General features: G+C 44.2%; 1 protein-coding gene across 9 annotated transcripts in view; it reads right to left on the reverse strand.

Annotated features, from left to right (window-relative positions):
• SLC26A7 (solute carrier family 26 member 7) overlaps positions 1 to 27,564 on the reverse strand; it is a 566,650-nt gene that overhangs the window by 496,978 nt on the left and 42,108 nt on the right. For 5 of the 9 annotated variants that reach the window (XR_014961520.1, XR_014961519.1, XR_014961518.1 and 2 more), the window contains exon 1: positions 13,693 to 14,129. Coding sequence is in view for 6 of the 9 variants with exons in the window: in XM_085605294.1 (XP_085461420.1) it covers positions 13,693 to 13,903 (211 nt within the window). In the remaining 3 variants the exon portion in view is untranslated. Of the gene's footprint in view, positions 1 to 13,692; positions 14,394 to 27,564 lie in introns of those variants that run through there. The other 4 variants (XM_085605296.1, XM_085605295.1, XM_085605292.1 and 1 more) reach the window with 3 other exon arrangements.

A 27,564-nucleotide genomic window follows, 5' to 3' on the forward strand; every position in this document is an offset into this window, starting at 1 on the left:
TAACAATCTTTGTGATTGTGTTTTTTTTGCCCGCTGTTAAGTGAGGAGTACGATTGAAATCACTATTTTTAGTGAAATATAATATATTCTGAAAACAGAAAAAAAGGCAAAAAAATTACTTTGTGGAAATTATGCTGTTGTAAAAAATGTATTACATGTTATAATTTTTTTTCCCTTTTCTTTCACAGATCCAAATTTTAAAATAAGCAATTTTTAAGAATTTAGATTGGAATGAAAATGTGAAAAAAATGTGTACCATTTTTTATTCCTATTACTGTGAAGGTACGTTTAACTAAGTCTCAATATGCAGAATGAGGAGGTCTGCAAGAAGCTACAAAGTTGAAACAGGTTTCTAAAAACACTCTGTTTATACCTATGTAGTTTTGAAATCTGACCATAATCAGATATCACGTGACCTGCAAAAAAAGAGATTTGAGGGGTTCATAATATTTCACCTTTTTAGCTGTTGAAGGACCGCAATTATTTCAATCATTCTTCTTTGAACATCTTTGCAGACAAAACTCTGTGCTTACCTTTTATCATTCGCAAGGAATTTTAAAAACGGAAATATGTCACTTTTTGTAACATAGTTATTGTGTAAGATACTCGTTCATATTTACAAAGAGAGGAAAAGGCACTCTGTGCACTTTTTATACTCCATGTAAATACAACCTCATCATGCAGACCACTTTGTTTTGAAAGGGTGTTCTATAAGTGTTGTTGTGCATGATTGCACTGAATACTCATAGAACAAGACATGTCTAGATTTATCATAAATCATAAATCTCGATGTGTGTGTGAATGGTGCACCATTCTAAAATTGGTGTAGGAAAGCACAACAAGGAGAATTGTTTTCATTTCTCCACATTTTTATATCTTCAATGCATGCTGAAATGTTCAGCATACATTGAAGGAGAAAAATGCATTCTCATTGTTTTTGTGCAGGAAGGTGTCTTCCTGCAGAAAAACAAACAGCACATGACGCACTATGGTGCAAGGGTGCCTGTGTCACCACATGGTTGCAGTTTAAGCAGCCGTGCAGACAGAAGCATAGATTTGCAACATATTTATGTACATATGTTGCATCCCTGTGCTTCGGAAGTACTACAGCACACTGCAGTTAAAGAGGTTACTGTGTGATGTTGCAGCACTTCCTTATAGTTCTGCACTTATACATTCACCATACGCTACTAATGCATTCATTCAGTCAATTATGTACTACACATACATTCATCTAAACTAACACTAACAAAGAAATTTAGCTCTTTTTTTAAACCAGGAAAGTTAGTTCTTACAAGAACTTTTTTTTTTCTTTTATACTTTTTTTGGGTTTTCTTAACAATTTACATTTTTTTGATTTTTCTGAAGAAAAAAAAATAAATAAAAGACAGGAGGAGAAACCAAACAATGAACTTCAGGGAACAATAAAAAAAAAAAAATAATAGCAAATGTGACTTTCTTGGCGGCGGCAGATAAGATCGATCGACTGCTCACCATAGCACAAAGTCGCATTGCACTTCGTGCAGAACACTTTTAAAAATTGTAATTGAGGACGGATGTCCAAGGTTTGGGCTGATGGATGCACTCTTGATGTGCTCGGCTGCGATGAGGTGGATGGAGCAGGAGTGTTTCTCATCCGTTGGCACTCTTCTCGTGCAAGATTGTTCGGAAGAAGGGTCTTCATGTGCTTCATCATACTTGCCGTGCCGCAAGAGTATTTCTTGTTAGGATCCCCTCGCGACAGGACTCTTTTGCAAATCTTGCACGTGACCAAGGTGGCATTGGTCTTATTCTGCCCCTCGGGAAAAGTAAAAAATTTCCACACCACTGAAGAAAAACGTTTTTTGGGTGGTGCCTCCGCCAAAATTCATCCTCATAAGTATGAGGAGATGCAGGTGATGCCTGCTGCCCTGAAGCCATTTTTGGTTGAAAAAAGTTAGAGCCAAGTGTAAACGTAGTCTAAAAAATCTTCTTCTCTCCAAAGAGATGGTGCTCTAAAGAAGGTCAAAGAAGAATGATTGAAATGGGTGGGGTCTTTCAATAGTTAGAAGAGGAAGTGTAATGAACCAATCAAATCTCTTTTTTTGCAGGTCACATGGGATCCGCGCACTCTGCGCTTACGCAGCACGCACCCAGCGAGCATCCGCGAAATTGAATTAAAAAAAATTATAGGATTAGATGTAAAAATATATTAGTTTTAAGACTAGTTTAGAGTTTGTCTTCAATTAATATTCACATGAAATACATATATATGTTTTTTTAAATGTTAAATACTTCGCGGGATCCGCGCACCTACCGCGTCATAGACGCAGATGACGCATCACGGAAGCGCGTAAACATTGCGTTACGTACATCGAACGTGTCGCGTATAGGCTGGGAGTCGCGTACCGGTCGCATTTCGATCGCGCACTAAACACGTACCCGACGCATACCATGCGCGGATGCCATCGCGTAGGGATCGGGAACGGTGTGCTTAGGGTGCGCAAATCCAAAAACATTTAAAAAATATATAAAATAAAGTTTTGCACATATAGTTAAAAAAATATGTTTTAAAAACCCATTAAGTACAAATAATATTTAATTTTTTAAAGAATTGAAAAAATAAGTTTAAAAAATGATAAAAAAGTATTTAAAAAAAAAAAAAAAAATTGACACTGAATTTGAAAAATATACAAATCCAATCAAAATCATTAAACAGGATTTCTTCAGAGATAAGTTATAGATAGGAGTTAGCATTTAAAAACCTTTGAAATTCACTGAAAAAACCTTAGGTTTCATGCACGTTATAGTTAGGAATTGGCATTTAAAAAACCTTTGAAATTCACTGAAAAAACCATAGGTTTCAGGCGTGTTATAGTTAGCTGGACATTTCCCTCGTACAAAACACTAGAAATACCCCCGTTATAGTTAGTTCAGCTAACTATAACTCGCGCCCCCGCAATGCACTGCTGATGACGTCACATATTACTTTACTCAGGACATGGTCAGTGACATCACTGATGACATCTCAAATTACATCACTGATGACATCATCCATGTGATAAATTAGTGCGTCTTCTCACACCCTAATATAACCTTTGACACACCGACTCAAAATTTCAGACGGCCATTTTGAAAAACATAGATACTCCAATACCAATAACTACATACCCACTCATTGACTCTTAGGTCTACATACATCTCCACTCACTCACTTGTACAGTCACTCATACTTACAGTCACTCCGTACAGGCCTATCCTATGCATTTATACGCCTATATAGACACTCACACACCGCCAATCATCCATTGAGGTACAGACACACCTAGTGACTCTTACAAATAATTAATCACAGTCCAATTTACTCACCTATACAGTTAAACACACTCAAGTTCACTTACTCATAAAAATACTAACAAATTCTGACGCTCTTATACAATTACTGACACAAGCACACACTCATCCATACAGCCACTCCCGCAATCACACTCTCACATATAGTTATATACTCTTACACACATATACATTGCGTTTCACATATGTAGTTACTGACACATGTACAACTGAGATATACATTCAATCACTAACACACCCATACATACACTCACCCAACCATACAGTCCATCACAGTTGCACTCTTGAAACCATGCACCCATAGAAACACCCACACACACATCTATGCACACCCTACCCACACAAACAATCAGGCCCCCATACAGATACTTAGACAACCAATCAATAACCCATATAGACACTCATATAGCTATTCACAAAACCATGCAGCCACTTATACACCAACACACAGACACATACAGACATTCACACAGTTTAGTCACTAGTCTGCAGTAAGATACATTTAATGACTCACATAGAGTCAGTTATGTACCTAGAAAATCATCAATTCACACACTTGAACACCCACTCATTCTTCAACAGGCCTTTCAATATATATATTAAAACTATACAGGAACACAGACTCATTTGATGACGTCATCAGTGATGTCATTTGAGATATCAGTGATGTCACTGACCATGTCATGAGTGATGTAATATGTGATGTCATCAGCAGTGCATTGCGGGGGCGCGAGTTATAGTTAGTTCAGCTAACTTGAAGGGGGAAATTTCTAGGGTTTTGTATGAGGGAAATGTCCAGCTAACTATAACACCCCTGAAACCTATGTTTTTTTCAGTGAAATATATATATATATATATATATATATATATATATATATATATATATATATATATATATATATATATATACACTCATGACGAGTTCCACTGTTCTAAAAATAATAAGTATTAAGTAAAGAAATAGATTCTACCAATGTACAGTGGGGGTATGTAAGCATGAATTTCTAGAATGTATACGAACATTCTACCACATGCCTAATCTTAATACGCACTAAATTACACTAATAGTGGGTTCCTGTGAGCATAATAAATGACCACAACACAGAGTTCCAAAGTTTCATAGATGCCACTGGTAATGTCAATAGCTTGCGTGCTGTGTATCCTCATTCTTTATAGGGAACAAGCAAACTCAATGCGTTCATTCATGCCATGCGGTTTAATGCAGTCCAGTGTTTTTATCCAATAGTTCTCGTTGAAGAAGATATTTTCTGTTGTCACAACCCTTTTTTTTGCTACCACTTCTAGGATCAAGAATTTTAGTTGACTAATGTTGTGATGCTTTTTGTGGAAATTGTCAGCCACAACTGATTTTGTATTTTTCATGCGGATATTCGATTTATGTTCGCTAATTCTAACTTTGATTTTTCGTTCGGTTTTTCCGACGTATACTTTCCCGCAAGGGCATTTTAGTAGATATACTATGTTCATAGTGTCACAGGTGGCCGTGACTGATAATTTGATGTTATTGCCTTTTCTGGGATGTGTGACGGAGGTACCTGTTATGATGTTGTGACAGTTATTACACTTGTGACATGCCATAGTACCTTTGTGAATTTCTTTATCCTCTTTTGTTGCGTTTTTCAACATTTCACTAATGTTCTTATTTCTCGAGTACGCGAAGATTGAGAAGTCCGAAAACAAGTGGTTGAAATCTGGTTTCAATGTCAATATTGACCAATGGTGTTTTATGATGCGTTTGACTCTTTTGCTGGCAGTAGAGAATTTAGACACCATCAATAAACGATTAGTGGTTTTGTTAGGAGATCTTTGTAGGAGTTCCGTCCTTCTTTTGGAAAGGCATCTTTGTTTGGCTTCGTACAGTAAAGGCTTTGGATAGCCTCTTTGTGTAAAACGATGTGTCATTTCAGTTATGCGTTTGGTTGCTGTCTCTAAGTTAGATACTATTCGTCTTACCCTAAGCATTTGGGAATATGGTAGGTGACGTTTTAAAGAATCCTGATGGAAACTTCCGTAATGTTCCTATCTGTGGGTTTTCTGTGAATATCTGTTTCAAATTTGTTTTCCTTGAGAGTTATTTCCACATACAAGAACGTGATTTTTTTTCTTTCTGTATGTCATGTGTGAATTGTATCCTTTCATTGAGCCCGTACTAACGGAAGCCATAAACAATCTCAATGCCATAAATGAAAGGATACAATAGTATCTAACTCAGAGACAGCAACCAAACGGATAGATGAAATGACACATCGTTTTACACAAAGAGGCTATCCAAAGCCTTTACTGAACGAAGCCAAACAAAGATGCCTTTCCAAAAGTAGGACAGAACTCCTACAAAACCACTAATCGTGTAGTGATGGTGTCTAAATTCTCTACTGCCAGCAAGAGAGTCATGCGCATCATAAAACATCATTGGTCGATTTGGACATCCAGATTTCAACCACTTGTTTTCGGTCTTCCCAATCTTCGCGTACTCGACAAATAACGTTGGTGAAATGTTGAAACACACAACAAAAGAGGATAAAGAAGTTCACACATCCTAGAAAAGGCAATAACATCAAATTATCAGTCACGGCCACCTGTGACACTATGAACACAGTATATCTACTAAAATGCCCTTGCGGACAAGTATACGTCAGAAAAACCGAATGGAAAATCAAAGTTAGAATTAACGAACATAAATCGAAGATCCGCACGAAAAATACAAAATCAGTTGTGGCTGACCATTTCCACGAAAACCATCACAACATTAGTCAACTAAAATTCTTGATCCTAGAAGTGGTAACAAAAAAAGAGGGTCGTGAGAACAGAAAATATCTTCTTCAACAAGAAAACTATTGGATAAAAACATTGGACTGCATTAAAACGCATGGCATGAATGAACGCATTGAGTTTGCTTGTTACCTATAAAGAATGAGGATACACAGCATGCAAGCTATTAACATTACCAATGGCATCCACGAAACTTTGGAACTCTGTACTGTGGTAATTTATCATACTCACAGGAACCCACTATTAGTGTAATTTAGTGCCCTATTAAGATTAGGCAGGTGTTAGAATGTTCGTATACATTCTAGCAATTCATGTTTACATACCCACTGTACATTGGTAGATTCTTTTTCTTCACACTTTACTTAATACTTATTCTTTTTAGAACAGTGGAACTCATCATGATTATTTATATATATTGTCAGAAATATGTAGTCAAACGCTACGTTATCTATTGAAACATGAATGTTTAACTAAGCATAGCATAAACACCACTTAAAGATGGCCGCCAAACACATAGTCCGTTTTCGATTACTGATTCCCTTTATGAAGACACTTGAATACAAACGCGAACACAAATCACCACGCTGATCTGTGCAAGGAAACGATAACTGGAGAGTAAGTTTGCTTTGATATACATAGGAGCACTTTTTTTGAACGGTTAACGCACACCGATACTCATTGTTTCTTTTGTAGTAGAACACCACGATGGTTAATAATGTTTCGCTTAATTTTTAACATCACCGGTGTGAAACGCATGAACATCGTTAACCCGCTAAATTCGAATATCGTAAACTGACGTGGTTCCTCAACAATACACAGTAAATTTCACTTTACTAGTAAAATCTTGTCAAATACATTGGCACGATTCATCGTTTTATTCCCTCGTTGCAACTTCACGGGTTCTTCCGGCACAACTGCATGTTTAAAACTTAACTCACGTAAATCACCTTATGTCAGCGAGTCGGCAGAACGATGAACAATTTGCCACATGGTCATTGCCACTACAGTAGTGAATGCATGCACTACTAGTTAAGAATTCTCTTCTCACCATGCCTAGTTCATTAACTTATTACAGTCCTCGCTCCTAAGAACTCTATATAGCGAGCACCCCAGATAAAAGTGCAACCACAAGACTTACTGTTATTTTCAATATGTACATTGGTTCTTTGTCCCTTATGAAATCACATATTTGTTGCAGGATTGATCCCCGATGAAGGATTATACATCCAAAATGCATTGGATACCTCATTCCAGTTGTTATGATTTAAAGTGTATTGCTCAGATTAAATGAAGACACAAAAAGTTGATAAAGACAAAATAAAAACCAGGATTGAACTTTTGGATTACTTTCATTATAAATAGGACAAGAGTTGTGCCTAGGGGGGCACACCCTGTTCAGGATGTGCACGAATAACATTTTTCACTAGACGCCGTGAATGGCAGATGCCACCCCAGGAGCACACAAGATCCTAAACCTCATTGATAACTTTATTGAACTGTGTTGTTGCGCGTATTAACCCTTAGAGTCTAAATATAGTTGAGACATGAAATCGAATTAGGAACTGTTACATGAGAGTGAAATAACCTTACCCTATTCGTGCTACCACTTCGCTGTTTATTTTTCTCTCCAAAAAAGGAAGGTTAGGTGTGAAATAGTAGAAAAATAAATCACAGAGCAAAAACCTTCAGTTTGAAACAATAATAGCTTCTTTTAAAAGAGACATAGGGCAATAATGGCCGTTTAAGGTTATACAGCCGTTGACGAGTTGAGAACAGGGACATGACGCAGTTGGCAGCTATGGTTGTGAAAATACTGGATAAGATCGTGATATATATGACGGATGGGGCCTTATTTGCATAGGAATATAGAAGCAAACCCTGTAAATGTGGTGTACAGTGTAAAAGAAACATACGCTTAAGTATTGCAACTTAAATAATATTATTGAATCCAAATAAAGTATGCTTTATGGAGAAAGTGTAATAAAAGTGGGTTCCTGCATTAATACTAAAGTGCAAAGCATTGATATTGCCACATAGGTGCCTGGCTAGCACATGCATATGATTATCAACTTTAGGAAGGAAAGAGTTCATCACATTCTCACAAAGGTTATGTTTTCAATTTGGGCTATAACTGAATGCCTTTGTGTCTCCAAAACATGAACTGCGCGATGGCTGTAACGCGAGGTAAGCTTTTATGCTCCAAGCCTTCCCCTTTAGAAACTCGCATTGCTATATTACAGGATGAATGTGTATTTATGACTTGTGTTCTTGATTTCTCTCAAATGTATTTTCATTCTCAAGTAGAGTCGTCACCTTTTTAGGAAACAAATATCAGCCACTTGGTCGTGTTTCTTCCAAAAAGATTTTGTGTACAGTTCCTGATATTCTTTTTAGTGTATGATCGAAACGTTCGAAGTCACGATAAAAAGGTTGTGAAAAATTATTATTTAAATTCCTTTATATATTGAGAGTTTCCTGCGGTTCTCTGCTAAGCCAGTATCTTCTCTGCCCGCAGTAGTTCCTTTGGTCTCTTCCCAGGAGACCCCTGGCCGCTCCTAAGGTGTGCTTTTGTTCTCTAATTATGCTTTCTCCCCTCTGCCTTTCATCTCTATACTCGATTTCACGAGTTTTCCTCAACTCATAGGATATCTAGTATTGACATTTAAATGTGACATTGACATTATATTCTTAGAAGTTATATTGGAAGGTGTCGAAATTGTGACAGAATGAGAGCCTGGGGGGCAGCCGAGCACAGCGAGGTCTGCCCTCCGGGCAGATTGGGAGGGGGAGGGGGGGCGTGGACAGAGCGGCCATTTTGTAAATTTTGGGCTGCATTTGGAGATAGCCCAAATGTAGCCCAATTTCAGAAAAGTAGCCCAAGGGGTATTTAGGCTGTTTTCGCGCTTTCCCAGACACCATTTTAGGTTTGGTGACCTGGTGGCTGGGAGCGCTAGTTGTAAAGAATTTTCAATTTTCTTGTAGGCGGTAGATTGGTGTGGCGGTAGAGATCGTACCGGAGGTAATGGCAGGCGGGGATTACAGGGTGCTGGAGGTGATACGACTCTTGAGTGAAGCGGGGAGGATGGATCTCCTCATGCAGGATGCGACGTGGACGGGGCACGCGTCCGCGGGGGTGGCGGCCGCCGTCGCGGCATGTTCGCCCCCCGGGAGGACGGTGGGCGGAACGGTGAGTGGCAGGGGCTACGTGTATGGGAGGAGCGCGGCCCCTGGGAATGTGGAGTCAGAGGACGCGGCAGGGGCAGTGCGTGGGCGGGGAAGAGCGCCTCGGCGGGGGAGAGCGTCAGGTGCCCCCCCGCAGAGGCCTAAGTCGTGTGAAGGCCGCTCCACAAGCAGAGGAGAGGCCGTTGGGAGGCCGACTGCGGGAGCGCGAGGAGGTTCGTGGGAGGGCCGCGCTTCCGACCGGGGAGCGGCCCTGGTAGCGCTGGAGCTGTCGGAACAGCCGGGGAGGGGCGGAGTTCTCGGCACAGCGCGGGGCGGAGGAGCGCTGCCCCGCTGTTTGGTGCGCAAGGGGAGGGTTCGGGGGACAGCGGCAAGATGGCACGAAACATAGGGGCGAGTGTACCCGAGAGGGGCACGCGGCGGGGCCCGCAGATGGGGCGGAAGGCAGACAGGGGCCACGCGTGTAGCAGTGGTGCGGGCCCCAGTGGGGAATGGAGCATGAGTGGACGGGGGTGCGCACGGGAAAGGGGAGGTGGGTGGGGGGCGCACGGTTCGGGAGGCTCTGAACTGGTGGGTGCGGGCGAGGGGTTGCCAGCCCACGTCGGGGGACGAGGGGGGGTCAGGCGGGTCAGGCGGACGACGGGTCGGAAGGGGGTGCAGCAGGAGGGGAATCCCCAGTGCTGTTTGAATCGGAGGGTAGCGAGAGGGACTGGGAAGGCCTGGACATCTTCGCGTCCTGGGCGGAGGGGTTGGGGGGGGGGCATCCAGGGCAGGGGAGGGAGGCGAGGGGCCGGGTGGCGCGGTGCGGTGGGGTGACAGAGGGACGGGGGTCCGGGGAACGCGGAGGGGGCTGGGCCGAGTGGGCAGGGGGTGGGGGGGTTCGGTGAGGGGGAGTGGAGCGACGGAGAGGACGGGGACGGTGAGGAGGGGGGGGGTCGTGGATCTGAGCGTGGTGGGCAAGGCGTGGGTAGCGGGGGCATTGGGGTCAGGTAAGCGGGATGGGATGGTAGTCGGAAAGGAGGTAGGCCCAGCACACCAGACCATTCCTTTTCTTTTCAGGAGGTGGACCGACAGTTTGACCGTCGCGGGGTGCCGGACTTGGTAGGGCTGGGAGCGGCTCGAAGGCACCAAGGAGAAGGGAGGGTGGAGCCTTGGGCGGCGTATCCTGTACCGGCGAGGGATCCCGGCGCGGCTGGCATAAGTAGGCCCGGTACGGGCTCGCCAGCCCCAACACCCACGGGGTCGCAGCGCCCCGGGGAGCATCGACAGAGGAGCACCACCGCGGAGGATGTTTGTTTACCATTCAGGCAGTTGGCGCCACCAGCGGGGAGCGCTGGGGGTGAAGGACAGGAAGAAGTGGATTATGAGGAGGAGAGCATGGAAGAAGGGGAGCTGCGTGATGTAGGGGACGACGGGGACGGGGGGCCGAGTAATGTTGTGGCTAGTTTTTTTGCAGGTGTCACGACGCCAGGCGAGGCCCACGGGTCGGACATCGAGGTGGGAGACCAGCTCGGCCCCCAGGACAGGATGCCGGGAGGAGCGGCGGACAGAGACACTGGCGCCAGGTAGTAAACATTTGCTCGGGCGCCCAGTGATGGTTTCAAGAGGGGTGGGGGGGCGGGGGCGGAGGGGGGGGTCGGGGTGAGGCACGGAAGGGACAGGAAAGGGGGACGAAGGTAAGATCACCGAGAGTGGGACGGACAGGAACGAGACAGGTGACGCAAAAACAGGGGAGGGGGGAGAATAAACTGGAAAGTAAGGAATTGAAGATCAAACGGTTACCGTATATGGGGGTAACGAAGCCCTTGGGGGCGCATTTGATGTTGGCAACAAAAGAGAGGATTTAGAAAGGGGAATATGTGGAGATGCTCAAACTCCTGCACAGGGAGATCAGGGCAAAGGAGGGCTCCAAGGAGGAGGAATTCGAGTTGGCTAAGAGGCCTAAGGTACCTTTGACGATAGAAAACTGGTCAGCGGCTTTCCTCATTTACACCAGTGTGTACTGTGAGAAGTTTCCGGAGATGTCAGTGGCCATGTTTAAATACATGGACGTCATTCGGAAAGCGCAAATTACAGGGGGTGGATATGCCTGGGCACAGTATGATGAGTTCCGGGCGCGCATGGCGTGGGATACAGAGGCGAAGTGGGGAGAGCTGGACACGGACCTGTGGCAGCATACGAGGGGGCTCGCGGGGTCGGGGAAGACTATTTTTACGGCCAGCGGGCTACCGCTCGTATATCAGCCCTTTCGAGGGGGTCCCACCCGAGGGGGGGTGGGAGGTGCAGGCAGGGGGACGGCAGGAGAGACGGGTGCGTGCTGGGACTATAACAAAGGCCTATGCACACGGAAGTATTGCCGTTTCCGGCACGAATGTTCAGGCTGCGGCAAGGGACATGCGTTGGTCAAGTGTTGGGCGGCCATTTTGTAAATTTTGGGCTGCATTTGGGGATAGCCCAAATGTAGCCCAATTTCAGAAAAGTAGCCCAAGGGGTATTTAGGCTGTTTTCGCACTTTCCCAGCCACCATTTTAGGTTTGGTGACCTGGTGGCTGGGAGCGCTAGTTGTAAAGAATTTTCCCTCCCACCCACCCTAATTTTTAGGGGTTGCAGGGGCGTTAGTTTTAGGGGCGTTGGATGGCGAAGGAGGAATTATGGCGGGCAGCATTTGTTGAAACAGGTCCATAGGGGGAGTTTGATGTATTGTCGCTTGGATCAGGTGCAGGCGGGGTGGTTGACAGTTGGCCGGGAGTGGCTAGAGTTTGTTGTTATAGGTTTGGTAATTTGGGTCCAGGAACAGGGAAAGGGTAACCAGGTTGGATAAGTTTAGATTAGAGGTTGGATAGTTACAGTTGCACAGAAGGCAGGTAGGGGTTACGGTCAGGGGAGTTTGGGAGTTGGAGAGGCTACATGGTGTAGGATTGGGTTATATGTTGGTTATGGAATGTTGTATTTTGGGGGATGGGGGAACTGATGTGGGGATCGTAGGGGTGGGGGAAGGAACAAGGGGTCAGGAAATTATTGTATAGCGAGGTGTTAGTTTTGTAAGGCAGTGGCCAAGGAGTTAAAATTGTGATATGCACCTGTTTCAATAAAGCGGCCTTTTTCACACACAATAAAGTGGTCCGGTGTCGGCTTGCCCCCCCTCCCCCCTTAATCTCCCAAGCTGATGCCAATCACAACCAAAGAGGAGTCACTGTGCATTTTTCGATAGAATGTAATAGTTGCTGCTGCATTCATAACTGCACGGACACCTGCTGGGCTACAAGCACTGTAGGCATAGTCTGCAGCGGCCTCGTGCTGCACAAGAGAGTGCACAAGGGGAGCTGGTGCATGGATGGAGTCAGTCTCAGACATGACTGGTGGTGCAGCAGAGTTGTGCTGATGCTCTACAGCAATCATCATGGTAGCAAGGCAGGCACAGACCCCAATGCAAGGAAACGCCCCCATCCCAGTGACTAGATATTAACCAAAACAGAAATCGGGGTACAAAGGGCCCTGTGCATTCCTAGGTGCACTAATAATAGCTCTGTTCTTGGTACTTTGCATCCCTTTACTTCCCTGCATGAGATCCATGTCTCCCATATTTCCTGATTGCCCCCCCCCCCCCCCACTCAAAAACCTCACCAGCCGCCACGGTCTATTAGAGCTGGCGTCGCCCCACATATTTGTTGTGACTTGCTGTAATTGGAACAGATCTCTCTTTTCTTCTATGTTTATTTTATGTCTCTTGCCCTGGTGTCTTGTTTTTGGGCCTACGTCACCGGTTGTTACACGTCTCTGGCCGAATTTCACCTGCCCCTGTTTATTTTCTAACCTAGCATTGAAGTGTGTTCCCAGCACTCTGCTACAGTAGGCTACAGGGACAGGGACCTCCTTCCCCTCAACCCCAATAGAAGCATCCAACAATAGATCCCAACGTGAAAGAGACTGGCGGAGGACAGCCAGGTGACTGCCAGTTTCACCTCCCTCAGTGAATGGGAGCTCAGGCCATTGAAAAGGCGAGGCAGCATCAGTGTTTGTTCGCGGATGGACTGTCTGAAGAAAACAATATAAATCAGCAATCGGATTCTTGCTTAGAAGAACGTACTCAGTGCGGATTCTCTTTATCTCATCCCAAGTTTCTTTTTAACATTTATTTCACATACGAAATAATAGTCCATTTTGCAAGAACTGTGCTGACACTGTAAAAACAATTTGGGGCGGAATGTGTTTTTTCAAGTCAATAGAGTTTTTTTTAACAGTCTTCACTGTCAGTTATTTATTAGTTTGACGACTTTTTTTACTTTTGTATTTTTAGCAAATCCTTATTAATAAGAAGAACTATAAAAAACAATAACGTTATACGGTTTATTGTAATGAAATTTCAAAATGCATCTGTATTGCAATTACCTTGTGTTAACTGATAAACAGCCAGATGCAGCCCGGACACCGTGTCTGGAACTAGGTCTTCCTTCAAGCTGTAGCGCGGCGCCCACTCCAGGATAGGAAACCTCCTCGTGCACCAGAGCTTCACGTCGAAGGCGCGGACGGCGGAGATCCGCTGCCGCACCGATGCCGCTCGCGCGCCCATTCTCGCCCCTCTCCTGCTGGGCGGAGACATTTCTGTCAGATAACAAACACCTGCATGGATGCAAGCCTTCCTCGAGGCTCCGTTTTTTTTTTCTTTTACGAGTCGACTGTATAAACTTCGCCTCGACCTTCTCTTTGAAAAAACCCAAGGCGCCGCAGAGCGGAAACTTTCCCTAAGTCAACAGGAGGCGCAGGTGGAGAAAAGTATTCCCATCCCAATTCGGCAGCAGGTCCAATGAATGCAAATTACTTTGTATATCACTTACAGGTGTTCTGGTCATGTGATACACACTCGAACATCAGACCTTAACCCATTCAGTACGCGACCAGACATACAAAGCAGGAAAACATACATCCAGCGCTCCGCAGGTGAGCTGTTACCAAGGGAGGTGAACAAGGTAAAACTAGGACGGAATCCGGCGGCACTCTCTATGACCAATTGTTGGTATTTTATTTCTTAAAGCCGGTCATTTTCACAGTCAGTGACAGCCGGTGAACCTCTTGGCTGGCGGCAATACTCTGAGACGATGGGAGAAATAAAACGAAGAATGTACAAGCGTTGACGTGGGTGATATGTACTTATATGTTCGAGCACGTCCTGTTCCTGCGATTCGCCCTGCATTAAGATCAAGGACGCTGTAAACGCGGAACAGGGTGTCCCGCTTTGGTACAGTGAAGCAGGACGTGTGGTACAATGCATTATAAATCCACCTGCAGCCACAGTGCATGCCAACTAGCCAGTGGTCGAAGTGCATTAAAAATAGCATTTGCAATGCAATAGGTTTCGCATTACCCATAGATTGTGGTATTGGCGTTGCAAATAATAATGCAAAGCCAATAGCTCATACTTTCAGTGATGTGAGAGCAGCCGCGGCCCGTGGAGGGAGTTCCATGGGGCGGTAAGGCGGGGAGGGGCAGGGTGGGGGGTTCTAAAAACCGGAATATGGATAATTGCAGGTAAGTAAACAATTAAATAAATCGAATTTCGTAGCGCGCTGCATCGCAAAATGCGAGATAGCGCAAGCGCTGCCGAGGCAAGACCTAAAAATCTATGGGAATTGTGATGCTGTGCACTATGGGGGAGGGGGTGAGTGGGCAAGGGGCGGTGAAACCTTCATTTGTTAACGCACTGCAGAGGTCTGTGCCTGGAACCACAGAGCCACAGAATTGAATCCTGGTTAGTGCATTGGAGAATTTGGAGTTGTACATGTTAGTGCTACGAGGTCCTAGTCTGAGAAAGAAAGCACTGTGAATATGTATCATTATGTTAAAGTCGCTTTGCACACAGTTTAAGATAGGCTGCTACAAAATGCGCAAAAAAGTTTAAGATACATTTTTTTTTTACAAAATATAGATTTTAGTAATACCCATAACTGTACGTATTGCATTTTTCTTTCATAACTGTCCTTCAAAAGCACACGCTTCTCAATTAGTAATACCTTTCAAATAGAATAATCTGTGTCACCCTGGATGGTCAAGTGATTCCATCAATTAAAGCCAATACTGACTTCCAAGCGAATTAACCAGTTGTGCACATTTGCAATTTCTTTGAGGGGAGGGGGCACCCTGGCAGGAAGGCTTATTTAGCTGTCTGCTTCTGCCTGGGTTTTACAGCACAGGAGACTCCCTGCCTTACTTCAGCTAAAAAAATTCAGCCCTCGGAATCAACCGTCTGGGGATGGTTGTATTGTCACAAAAAGTAGAACTGTTTTTCTTAAATTAAAAAAAAGTATGGGCAGGTTGTGCCCTTCAGATCCCGCACACTTCGACCACTACTTCTAGCCAATGCTTCCTGCTAAGTACGACTTTACTAAGGATAGCAAAGCGTGTTGCCTATGATTGTGGGGTTTCCTGACACTCCGATTTAAACATCAGGTTCAAGTTTCAGGCGCCAAGCATTAAAATGTCATGTTATTATTTATAGACCTCATGTGCGCCAACAATTCTACAGATCTGAAATAATTCCCCTTCACGCGTGGGCTCTTCCAAATACCTAAATGAATAACTGCCCCCGAGTGTCTGGGGTCACCTGCAAGACTTGCTCTGAGTTGACTGAGCTCCTGAGGTATCGCAACCATGTTTTGCTGACGCCTTGAAGTGGCTTCACCACTCAGTGGCCCCTCTTGTGAACTCTTTCTTCCGCATCTTCACAACTTGAGCACCAGCCAGGAAGTCTCACTGAGGTGACCCTCTAAGGGCCTGTATTACCAGTGCACAGACTCTACTGCCTCAACGATTCTGTTACATTCTCTGATCTAAGGCCCCAAATTGTCGACAACACAAATGGCATTTGTTGCAATGATTTTAACATTAGCATCCAGTTGTTTTGTAGTGTTGTAAATATTTGTGAGTAATAGTACTCCTGTATGTTCAACTTTATTGGACACGCAACAGTTTATTATGATTTAATTTGTAATTATTAACCTTTTTGTTTCACACAGGAAGTACACAGGACATATCTTTGGGAGTCCAATATTTTTCTGTATAAATGTAATTGTTTGTTTATTGAATTTATGTATTATTGACACTGAAACATTAGAGAGATTCTTTTTTGAATTTTCATTAAAAATCGTCACTTGAAAATGAAACAATAAACCATTGGGGTTCTACGTATTATAGGGTGTCTTGTCCCATATCCCCAGGGACAGAAAGGTCGCCCTGTATCTTGTAACCTATATAAGGTTATTATTTATATATCATACAGCGCACGCGCTCCCAAAAGCTTGATCGTAATCAGTTGGGGGCATGCATATGATCTCCGGCGTCAGGAAAGGTCGGGCCTTTAACTTTTTACACAGTCAGCACCGTTGGTTTCACAATTCGGGCAGTGAGAGTGATTAGATCAACAGGGAACGCGCTTCCTCAATACCTGAATATAATTTGTATATAGGTATATTTCAATAATGCTTTTAGTCGATATGAATTTATGATAGTTTGATGGTCCCCCTATATTTTTTAAAATCCAGGTCTGTATGTATCGACAAATATTGCCTAAGTAGCACATTTGTAATAGGGTGCGTAACAACATAGAGATCTAAGTGTTATTTGTATTTGATCGCAGTCTTCATCAAGATTAATATTGATAGAATTCTAAGCGCCAACAGCAATTTTAAGACAATGGTTTCGCTATGCAAGATCTATTGGCTATGTCAATGTTTTTTTTACATGTTGCACACCTCGTATGATATAACAGGTAATACTTTGATATTACAAATGATACAGGGGGCACTTGGCTGTTTGATTAATTTTGTATTAATTTGCTCAAACCATTGCAAAACAAATGCATCAAGTTCAAAATAAGTTTATTGAGCTTGAAATGACACATTAGAATAGTACAAAGCAATCAAATAATAGAAGTAAAGAAAAAGAGGAAAACAAAGGAAGAGGAACACAATGCATAAAAAAGCTGACAGTCTAATTGTTCGAAATGGAGTTTCTGGTTGCCTGGGGTATACACCTAAGTCAGGCAGAACCCATTACTCTAGTCAGGGTAAGGGAGTTACACAATTAAGATAACCCCTGCTCACCCCTTGGTAGCTTGCAGAGCAATCAGGCTTATCCCAGAGGCAATATGTAAAGCGTCTGCGCAAAACACACACACACACCAGTGACACACTAGGCACACCACAAAAAGTGACTCCACACAAGCTTATATAAAAATATCCTTTGTATTGCGCATTGAACACTTTTAGACCATAATCAGATAAATCACTGTGCCACTAGGCACTTGTCATGACATCACGTAGACCATAAAATCACTTTACCAATCGGGCAATTGTCATAACAACACAAGGTAGTGCAATCCAGAAAATCCTTAATGGTTGCACACATCACAAAAGCATCTTCAAGGTGCACATGCTACCGAAACTCGATCACTGAACACATAGATGCCACTTCCAAACAATTGCAAGACATAAGCAACAACATCACATCAGCCAGGACACAAGGCTGTTATCGTGAGGCATAATGCACAGGAATTACCAGCATAACCTAAACATAACAAAAAACACCATCCAGAGCGGCCAGTGTACTCTCATTATGGGTTACGCGGTAGCTCAGTTCCCCACCCATATGCTACAGGGCTTTAGGCCCTCCTGCCACAGTGAATGCGGTAATTATCCCGATGCTGCAAAAGTACCCGGGTGTGATCTAAAAATGGCCCCTTTAGACCCACAACAGCAGTGCGGCCGTTCCTCACATAACCCGAGGGCAGCCTTCTCAGCTCCACCCCATAATGCCCCCATCAGTGGGGAGGCCTCGCTGGGTCTCCCGCCTACCACTCAATGGCTGGGGCTGTCCGCTAACTCACTGTGCCGCACTGCCCACTGGGCTCGTCGGCCCTTCTCGGCTCGGCATAAAAGAAAGGAAGCCTGCGGGTGTCCACCGGTGGAATCCCGGTCAAGCCCTCAGGGCTAGGCAGGCATGGGCGGAGTCCCCTCACTTTCACCATGGGCTCTCAGCAGCGGGAAGTGCAAGATGTCTGCCCCTTCCCGCGGGGCTCCTCTAGCAGCACGATGCCCCCGGCGGGATGGGCACAGAGCAAAGTCTCTGTCAGCTCTGCTTTGGTTTTGAGACTCCTCAAGCGGCTGCCAATGACGTGGCATCCTCGTTGGCTTCCGAGAGCATGGCTGGGCAACGCCAGGAACTCTGTGTCGGTCACGCCGGTTGCCCAGCAATGCTGCCGACTCCCTAGTGCTGATCTAGTTGACAAGCGGCCACGTTGGGATGGGCAGCTTCTTCCCAGCTCAGCCCCTTCACACCACGGCAAGGTTATCACTTCCTTGAAGGTTCAAGGAGCACGACACCAGGGCTCTTGTAATATAGAGCATACACCAGAACTTTCCCAAAGCAAAGGGAAAGTACATACAAAGAATAAACCTCCTACCGTGTGCTAAGTTTTTTAAGTACGTCAGGGCAGAATACCAAGCCCTGGGAGATCCCTGGGGTACACTGACAGGGAGCAGGCAACAGGCCAGCATTCAGGGTCATGCGTTACAACAAACAAATGATGGACGGAATGCTGACAATGCAGACATTCTCCCCCAGTCAAGAGAACTGGGTTAAATCCATCGTTCTTTTGCCCACTACCCCACCCCAGTTTAGACATGGCCATATGCAAATCAGTCTTGACCCTGTGCCTCATGGGAACAGTCCAGCCCGAACTGCCAAGCCATGTCTTCCCTGGACCGGAATCAAGCATCCTAGGACCGGTTTCTGGCTATCAGCCGTCATCAGCCAGGATAGCTTGACTCCAGTGGCGTAGTGTGCACGGGTCCCACGTCTGGGAATACCCATCCCACTTAGGGCGAAAAGCGTTACAACAAACAAATGATGGACGGAATGCTGACAATGCAGACATTCTCCCCCAGTCAAGAGATCTGGGTTAAATCCATCGTTCTTTTGCCCACTACGCCACCCCAGTTTAGACATGGCCATGTGCAAATCAGTCTTGACCCTGTGCCTCATGGGAACAGTCCAGCCCGAACTGCCAAGCCATGTCTTCCCTGGACCGGAATCAAGCATCCTAGGACCGGTTTCTGGCTATCAGCCGTCATCAGCCAGGATAGCTTGACTCCAGTGGCGTAGTGTGCACGGGTCCCACGTCTGGGAATACCCATCCCACTTAGGGCGAAAAGCGTTACAACAAACAAATGATGGACGGAATGCTGACAATGCAGACATTCTCCCCCAGTCAAGAGATCTGGGTTAAATCCATTGTTCTTTTGCCCACTACGCCACCCCAGTTTAGACATGGCCATATGCAAATCAGTCTTGACCCTGTGCCTCATGGGAACAGTCCAGCCCGAACTGCCAAGCCATGTCTTCCCTGGACCTAATCAAGCATCCTAGGACCGGGTTCTGGCTATCAGCCGTCATCAGCCAGGATAGCTTGACTCCAGTGGCGTAGTGTGCACGGGTCCCACGTCTGGGAATACCCATCCCACTTAGGGCGAAAAGCGTTACAACAAACAAATGATGGACGGAATGCTGACAATGCAGACATTCTCCCCCAGTCAAGAGATCTGGGTTAAATCCATCGTTCTTTTGCCCACTACGCCACCCCAGTTTAGACATGGCCATATGCAAATCAGTCTTGACCCTGTGCCTCATGGGAACAGTCCAGCCCGAACTGCCAAGCCATGTCTTCCCTGGACCGGAATCAAGCATCCTAGGACCGGTTTCTGGCTATCAGCCGTCACTGCAGGGGAACAAGAGGCAGTACTTCAAGCAGGTCAGCACGGAAAGGCAAAGTTCCAGTGGCGGTTTCTCCTGGCAGCATAAAGCTTCTCCTCTGGCCATATGCAGTCTGCAGAGCCAGCAGTGTCTGATTACAAGTCCATGCAGCGTCTTAAATAATGGGGTCACATCCTCTGTATTTATAGTCAAAAAGTCTTTGTTTCGGTGGGGCACTTCAAACACTTTTTAGAAGTGCACAACACCTCCATTCAATCTCAAGCCCTGGCTCCAGACATACTACTGGGGGGGAGGGGGCGGGGGGCAGAGACAGTATTGTAAAAGTCAGGCATAGCCCTATTCAGGTACAGGTGCAACTCCTCCTATCACTCTAAATTCCAACCAGGCCTATTCAGGTGCAAGGGAAACTCCTCCAGCCACTCTAAATGCAGGCCATGTCTATTCAGCTTTGCGCTGAGTCGCCCAGGAAAGGCAGGACACACCTCAACCCCCCTTGCGACTGTCTAGAGTGAATGCACATCCCCAATTTCCTGTCAGTATAAACTATACGGTAAATGCACATCCTGGCAGGGCACAAAGACTCATAAGCAAACAGAAATGCCCACTAAAATTTGCATTTCTAAAATAGTAATGACAAATCAGCTTTCACCAATAAGCAGGATTTATCACCACTATTCCAAACATACCAAGCATGGCCACTCTACCACTTTCATATCCGAAATTACCATTGAAACATATATCAGGGAATCCCCTAGGCAAAGCTATGAGAGGGCAGCCTCACCGCAGTGAGAAACCAAATAGGCTGTTTGTCACTACCAGGACATGCCACATAGTTAAGGCACATGTCCTACCTTTTACCTACACAGCAGCCTGCCCATAGGGCTAGCCAGGGCCTACATTAGGGGTGACCTATATGTAATAAAAGAAGATTTTTAGATGTGGCAACCACTCTACATGCCATGTCACTACAGCAGAAAACTGTGCGTGTGCAGGCCCTGCAGCGGTAGAGGCCTGAGACAGGTTTGAAAAGCTACTTAGGTGGGAGCCGCAAGCAGTGTTGCAAACCTATTAGTAGCATTTAATTTAAAGGCCTTGATTTTATGGGATACCACTGTACAAGGGACTTACAGGTAAATTAAATATGGCAAACAGGTGTAGACCAGTCTTACCAAGTTTACAAGAGAGAGCACATGCACTTTAGCACTGATCAGCAGTGTTAAAGTGCCCAGAGTTAAAAAAAAAAAAAAAAAATAAGGTCAGAAAAAAATACAGAAGGAAAGCAAAAAGTTTTGGAATGACCCTGCAAAAAGGCCAAGTCCAACACTGATTATTTAGCAAATATAGATACTAGAATAGATATGAAGGAATACTTGATAGAAAGGAGTCGTATGATCAGGTCAAGTCTGGGAGGTTGTAGAACTTCCTGGATATGAGGTGAAGGGGCAAAAGTTGTGATGGCAGAGTAATCAAGAAACTGAGTAACAGGCGTCCAAAGGTCCTTTTGTTTTAAAACAAGAGATAAGGGTGCATATTTCCAGTATCCAATTGGTGATTGTGACAGACTGCATACCACCACGCTTTAGAAGATAATTGTGTAAAGTCTTTCCAACTACGAGTTATTTTTTTGAAAAGCAAGTGCTAATAGCAGATCAAGTATCTGCATGTTAAATGAAGCATTCATCCAAACTTTGGATATGCTTCCTAAGAATACATTAGAAATAGAAACATAGAATTAATTTGACGCCAAACTTGTGACCATGATTTAGAGACATGGGGACGAATGAAAATGAAGTGTTTCAAGTCAGCTTGTGGTGCAGAACAAGAGCAACAAGTGTCTGGGATATTCTGATTGATCTTATGAAAGGCATCTGGTGTCATAAAATGTCTGTTGTAAATTAAAAAAAAAAGTGTTGTGTTGTATTGGCTACATGGGAGGATTTTCTAATTTTAATCCAGATTCGTTTCCAGGTGGGTATGGATAAAGTTATGGAGAGCTATTTCTTCCATGCAAGTTCAGTCTTAGACTTTGATCTGAAAGTGGGAGCATCAAGTAAATCGGAATAGATAAGGAAAGCCTTAGGACACTTAGGTAAAATAGTAGCCAATTGTGTAGGAGATGAATTACAGGAGGAAGGAATGGATTTGCAATGATTATATGCTTTAGATATAGCCTTCTGTAGAAGAAGAAATTTGGCACATAAAACCTATGGGAGTCGAAAGAGTTCCTGAACTGGAGTAAAAGCAAGAAGTGAGTCCCGGCTAAATAATTGATGAACCCAAATCAGCCCTTTATTCTCCAGGAATGCCAATAAATAGGATGTTTCTTTATCTAAATAAATTGGTTATTCCAAATAGTAGAATTAAAAAACGAGCGCAGATCTGTGGGAGAATAGGAAATGACAAGTTAATAATTTGCAGGTATTATTGTTAATAGGAGTAGATATTTTTTGAGGTTTTCGCATGAAAGTCAGGAATTATGAAAAAGAATAAGGGGTTCCAAACCAACCAAGAACGGAGTGTATAACAAGGATGGTGCAATCTAATGGGAGGACTATCTTAATAGAAAAGATTTATGATATATTTAGGAAATCAGGAAAGTTCACTCCATCTTCAGCTGTCAGCCACTTTAGCTTGACTAAAGACATACAAGGCTTTTTATTATTCCAAAGGAATGTAGATTGTATTGAATTTATTTTCTTGTAGTGTTTAAGAGGGACATGTGATGGCAACTTCTGATGCAAAAGTAGGGAGTGAAGAGCAAGGTTTAGACATAAATAGCAACATGTCATCAGCATATGCAGCCAATTTAACTGAATCATTATTAAAACCATGTATATTAGCATTCTGATGAATCCAGGACAAAAATTGTTCTAATGCTAAGTTAACAAGCATTGGGAAATGCATTAGGTTTCACCTATGTTATTAATTATAAGCTGTTTTTTTTGCAAGTTATGTTTGTGCCTTTGGGGGAGCAGGCAGAGAAGTCACAGGGGGTAGCCAACAAGGACCTGTTTATACCTATTCTAAGGGGTTACAGTGAGCATTAAAGCTTCTATAGCAATTTATAGTCTTTATTTCGATCAATTAAGATCATAAAAGACAGTAACAATATACAAACACAGCAATCAGTTAAAAAAAGAGGTATTAAAAGATAAAAAGTTATAAAATTATGAAATTTGCCCAAGAAAAAAAAAATGATTACTATTCACAGATTTAGACGGAACAAATTTCATAACAGTTTACCGTGTCATAAAAATAAGTTTAAACTAAAATCGCATTATGGGACTAAAAGATTAAAATATACATTCTGCTATATATTTCATACTACTGTACAATAAAATTCCACACTTTGATTCGTCCTTTACTTGCCCAGGGATTCACTATAATCAGCAGTATTATCATTTTTTTCCAGAATAAGCCACGCCCAACTCAAGAATCGGGTAACAGCTATGACAGTCGATGTGGTTGTGTCGGTCAACAATATTCTCAGTGCGACGGCACTACTTCTAACACCCATGTTCCTACACGGGCTTCAACTATTTATGTCGCGGCATCTGATAAGCCTGACAAACAAATAAGATATGAGAATAGGTCTCCTCGTGCTCCATACACGACTTAAATTTATTGTCATTAGAGTTACGCCATTTACGTGTACATACGTTTGTGGGTAGCGTACCCTACCGAAATTGAAAATAAAGGCATCTATTTCTGGGTTTGGAGATAATGTCCCAATATCTCTCATAGTGGGGGCATGGCTTGTGCTCTAGCAATTTTCCCATCAATGATAATGATTCCGGGGACAGTGAGTTCCACCTCCCCACCATGGACCAATAAAGCTACCTCATTTCTTTTTTAGATGGAAACTGCTTGCCCTCTGGGTCCTCCCATAAATGGCTCACACCCTCATTTGTCAATGTTACTTTGATGTTTTGTAACCATTTTATTTTGCAAGATGTATCGGATACCCATACATCTTTCAGGGCAGTTGCATAATACTGCAGCTCAAGAGTGGTCCACAGTCTACGCCAATACGCTATGGGGCGAAACCTGGGAATATCTTCCAGTCTGTTAAACCCTAAATCATAATAGACTGGCTTCAATGGGGTACTCTGTGGAACTGAGGAAAGCACTAGCGCTGATCAGTGCAAGTGTCACAAAGGGCACTGATTTTTGGTGTGCTGGATTCACCAGCAAATTTTGATCAATAAAGTTTTCCAAACTTGAAATTGCTCTTCATTGCAGTATTTTATTCATACTTATGAAACTATATTCATGGAAGTATTCAATAGTTTATACTTGGTATTCAATTCCTTTTACAACAATCCATATGTTCCCAACAATCCTTATATTCCTGTTCCAATGCATTTCGGCCTACTGGCCTTCATCTGGGAAATCTATGAAACAAAGAGTGGTATCTATCACTAATAATTCTTCAAAAACAAACAATGTTTAACTCACTAAATCTTTGTCATATAATATCTGGTACCATCAAGTGATATACATACTATGCTACGTTCGACAATTGAAGTAGTCATTTACATTTACGTGTACGGATTATTTTCCGATGTTAAAACCAAATGTATGCGTGTTTTTACTGCTGTTAACTGGAGCCTAGTAACGTTGCAAATTAATCTCGCAGTCAGATTGGCTAGCGCTGCGCGTTAACTAACAAGCATTCGTTGACGCTTTAAACCAATGTTAGCAGTTCTAATGTTAAACAGGTTCAAGTTGCCTCGAGTGGGCTGCAAGCATTAAACGTAACGTGGTAACGTTACTATTTCAACTTACAGACAGGTTAAGTGGCGTGGCACATTAGCCGACAAATGTTTGTAAGCGCTTAAAGCAAATGCTCGCGGTTCCGATATTAAATGAGTGCATTGTAACTATCATCATTGCCATTAAGTGTTAGTATTGCTTAGTATGAAACACACATATAGACACTGGCCCTTTAACTGATACATGCGCGACTTTAGAACATCGTAGTACAGCCCACACGCGTCACACGCCAACTTGCATCGCGCTGAGAACGTTCTGCTTACAGCGCTGATAGAACTCAGTCTCCTGCATATTCGGTAAGAAGGAATTACGTTTAAAAGCTTGTAACCCACCCGAAGCAGCTTGCACTCATTTCAAGTTTGGAAAACTTTATTGATCAAAATTTGCTGGTGAATCCAGCACACCAAAAATCAGTGCCCTTTGTGACACTAGCACTGATCAGCGCTAGTGCTTTCCTCAGTTCATAGCACATACTCCAAAGCAGGGAGTAAACGAAGGAGCACGATTTACGCCTTTAACCTAAAGATTACCTTGGAGCTGTGCACGACTATCATCTAAATCATTGTACTCTGTGGAACACCAATGATGTTTCTCAAGAATTTATTTTGAGCTTGGGTTAATGACGTTAAATTATCAAATCCCCAGAGTTCCGCACCATAGGTTACTGTTGCAATTACCTTGGAATTGTAAATCTTAATTAATGGGAGCATGGGTTTAGTCAATGAAGACTTGTGTTCTTTCAGCAATGCTCCAGCCAAATGACAATGTTTAAGTACCAAAGTATCGATCTGTGGCTTCCAACTAAGCTTATTCCTGTGCGTTATCCCCAAATAATTGAAAACATCAGTTTGGTCGAGCATTACATCATTAAGAACCACCCTTCCCTTAATGACCCGGTGTTTATGAAGTATCATGAACTTTGTTTTGTCAGCGTTTATCACCAGGCCGCGATCATTACAAAATCCTCCGCATCTCTTTAGTTCCCTCTGCAGACCACTCAACGTTTTTGAAATTAAGAGAGTGTCGTCTGCAAACATGAGTATAGGTATTTTTGCTCCCGCAAGTGATGGTGCATCTGTTGAAAATGAGGAAAAATGATCAACGACCCCGTTAATGAACAACGAAAACAGAGTTGGGGCCAAAACACACCCTTGTCGTACCCCTTTCTCTACCGGGAATTTACTGGTTAAATTACCTGGAGTACTCGCACGGACTTGGGCGTGATTCTCTACATGAAAGCGCTCCACTAAAGATGGTAACTGAGCGGGCATACCCAGGTCCACAAGAACCTTCCAGAGTTTTGTACGAGACACTAGGTCGAAGGCAGATTTTAGATTTACAAAGGCAGCATAGATAGCTCCTCCCGCCAGCACAACAACCCGCCAGTATATCATGAGAAACCGAAAAACCTGATCTATCGTGCTCATGTTTGTGCGAAACCTCGCCTAAAGTGGAGTCAATATGTCCATTTCAACAATCCAGTCTTGAATCCTATTTAGTACCATTCTTGCTATTTTTTTCTGGATGGCATCTATAAGACTGATTGGATACAACAGTTGCGAGAAAAAAACATCCTTTGAAAGATCACTACTGGCGTCTGTCATGAGGCCGAATTCACGGACGGTCCTTGTATCTTTTTTTTTTATTTAAACCGTTCGTGGGCAAGGACTCTACCATCCTGCTGCTGTTGCGGAATTCTTTTCATCTTTGGAGGAGCAGAGGGGATTCCGGGACCATTGTGATTTGTTGCCTGAAAGGCTGAAAGGCTGACTCCTGACGCTGGGACTGCGAGGCGCAGGGTGCATTAGGACATCGCACCTGGTGCCTCTTCCCGGCCCCTCCCCTCATTACCTCTACGCCTTGAAAACGCCTCCGGCCCCTGCTTCGAGGGCGCCGTTCGTGGGCAAGGACTCTACCATCCTGCTGCTGTTGCGGAATTCTTTTCATCTTTGGAGGAGCAGAGGGGATTCCGGGACCTTTGTGCTTTGTTGCCTGAAAGGCTGACTCCTGACGCTGGGACTGCGAGGCCCAGGGTGCTTTAGGACATCGCACCTGGTGCCTCATCCCGGCCCCTCACCTCATTACCTCTACGCCTTGAAAACGCCTCCGGCCCCTGCTTCGAGGGCGCCGTTCGTGGGCAAGGACTCTACCATCCTGCTGCTGTTGCGGAATTCTTTTCATCTTTGGAGGAGCAGAGGGGATTCCGGGACCTTTGTGCTTTGTTGCCTGAATGGCTGACTCCTGACGCTGGGACTGCAAGGCCCAGGGTGCTTTAGGACATCGCACCTGGTGCCTCTTCCCGGCCCCTCCTCCTCCCTCTACAAACGCAACGCTCTATATCGCGCGAGCGGGACGCGTGCGGGGCGCAGTCCGGGGCGAAGCCCGGGCCAAGGGCGGGCCCGTGTAAGCCCGTTCAAGCACGGACAAGACCGGACCGGGCCACCCCTCTGTCGTTCTATATGTTGCGATTGTGGTGAGGCCGGGAGGAGGACTGTAAGTACATCTATCGCTGTTTTGTGCCCATTGTAGCATGGCTGCGTCACAAACCAGAAGTAGGACTGCCTTAACAGGAACTCTTGATAATTTCATCACTAGAGCAAATTCCGTTATTGACCAGGGGATAATATTAATGGAGCGAAGAGTTTCACAAGATCTAGCTTTCGCTAAAAGATCCTCTATGGGCCATATCGCTAACGCACTCACTCCGGATGCTAGTAGGAG

Source organism: Triturus cristatus, chromosome 5_1 (assembly GCF_964204655.1).
Source record: "Triturus cristatus chromosome 5_1, aTriCri1.1, whole genome shotgun sequence".
Lineage (NCBI taxonomy): Eukaryota > Metazoa > Chordata > Amphibia > Caudata > Salamandridae > Triturus > Triturus cristatus.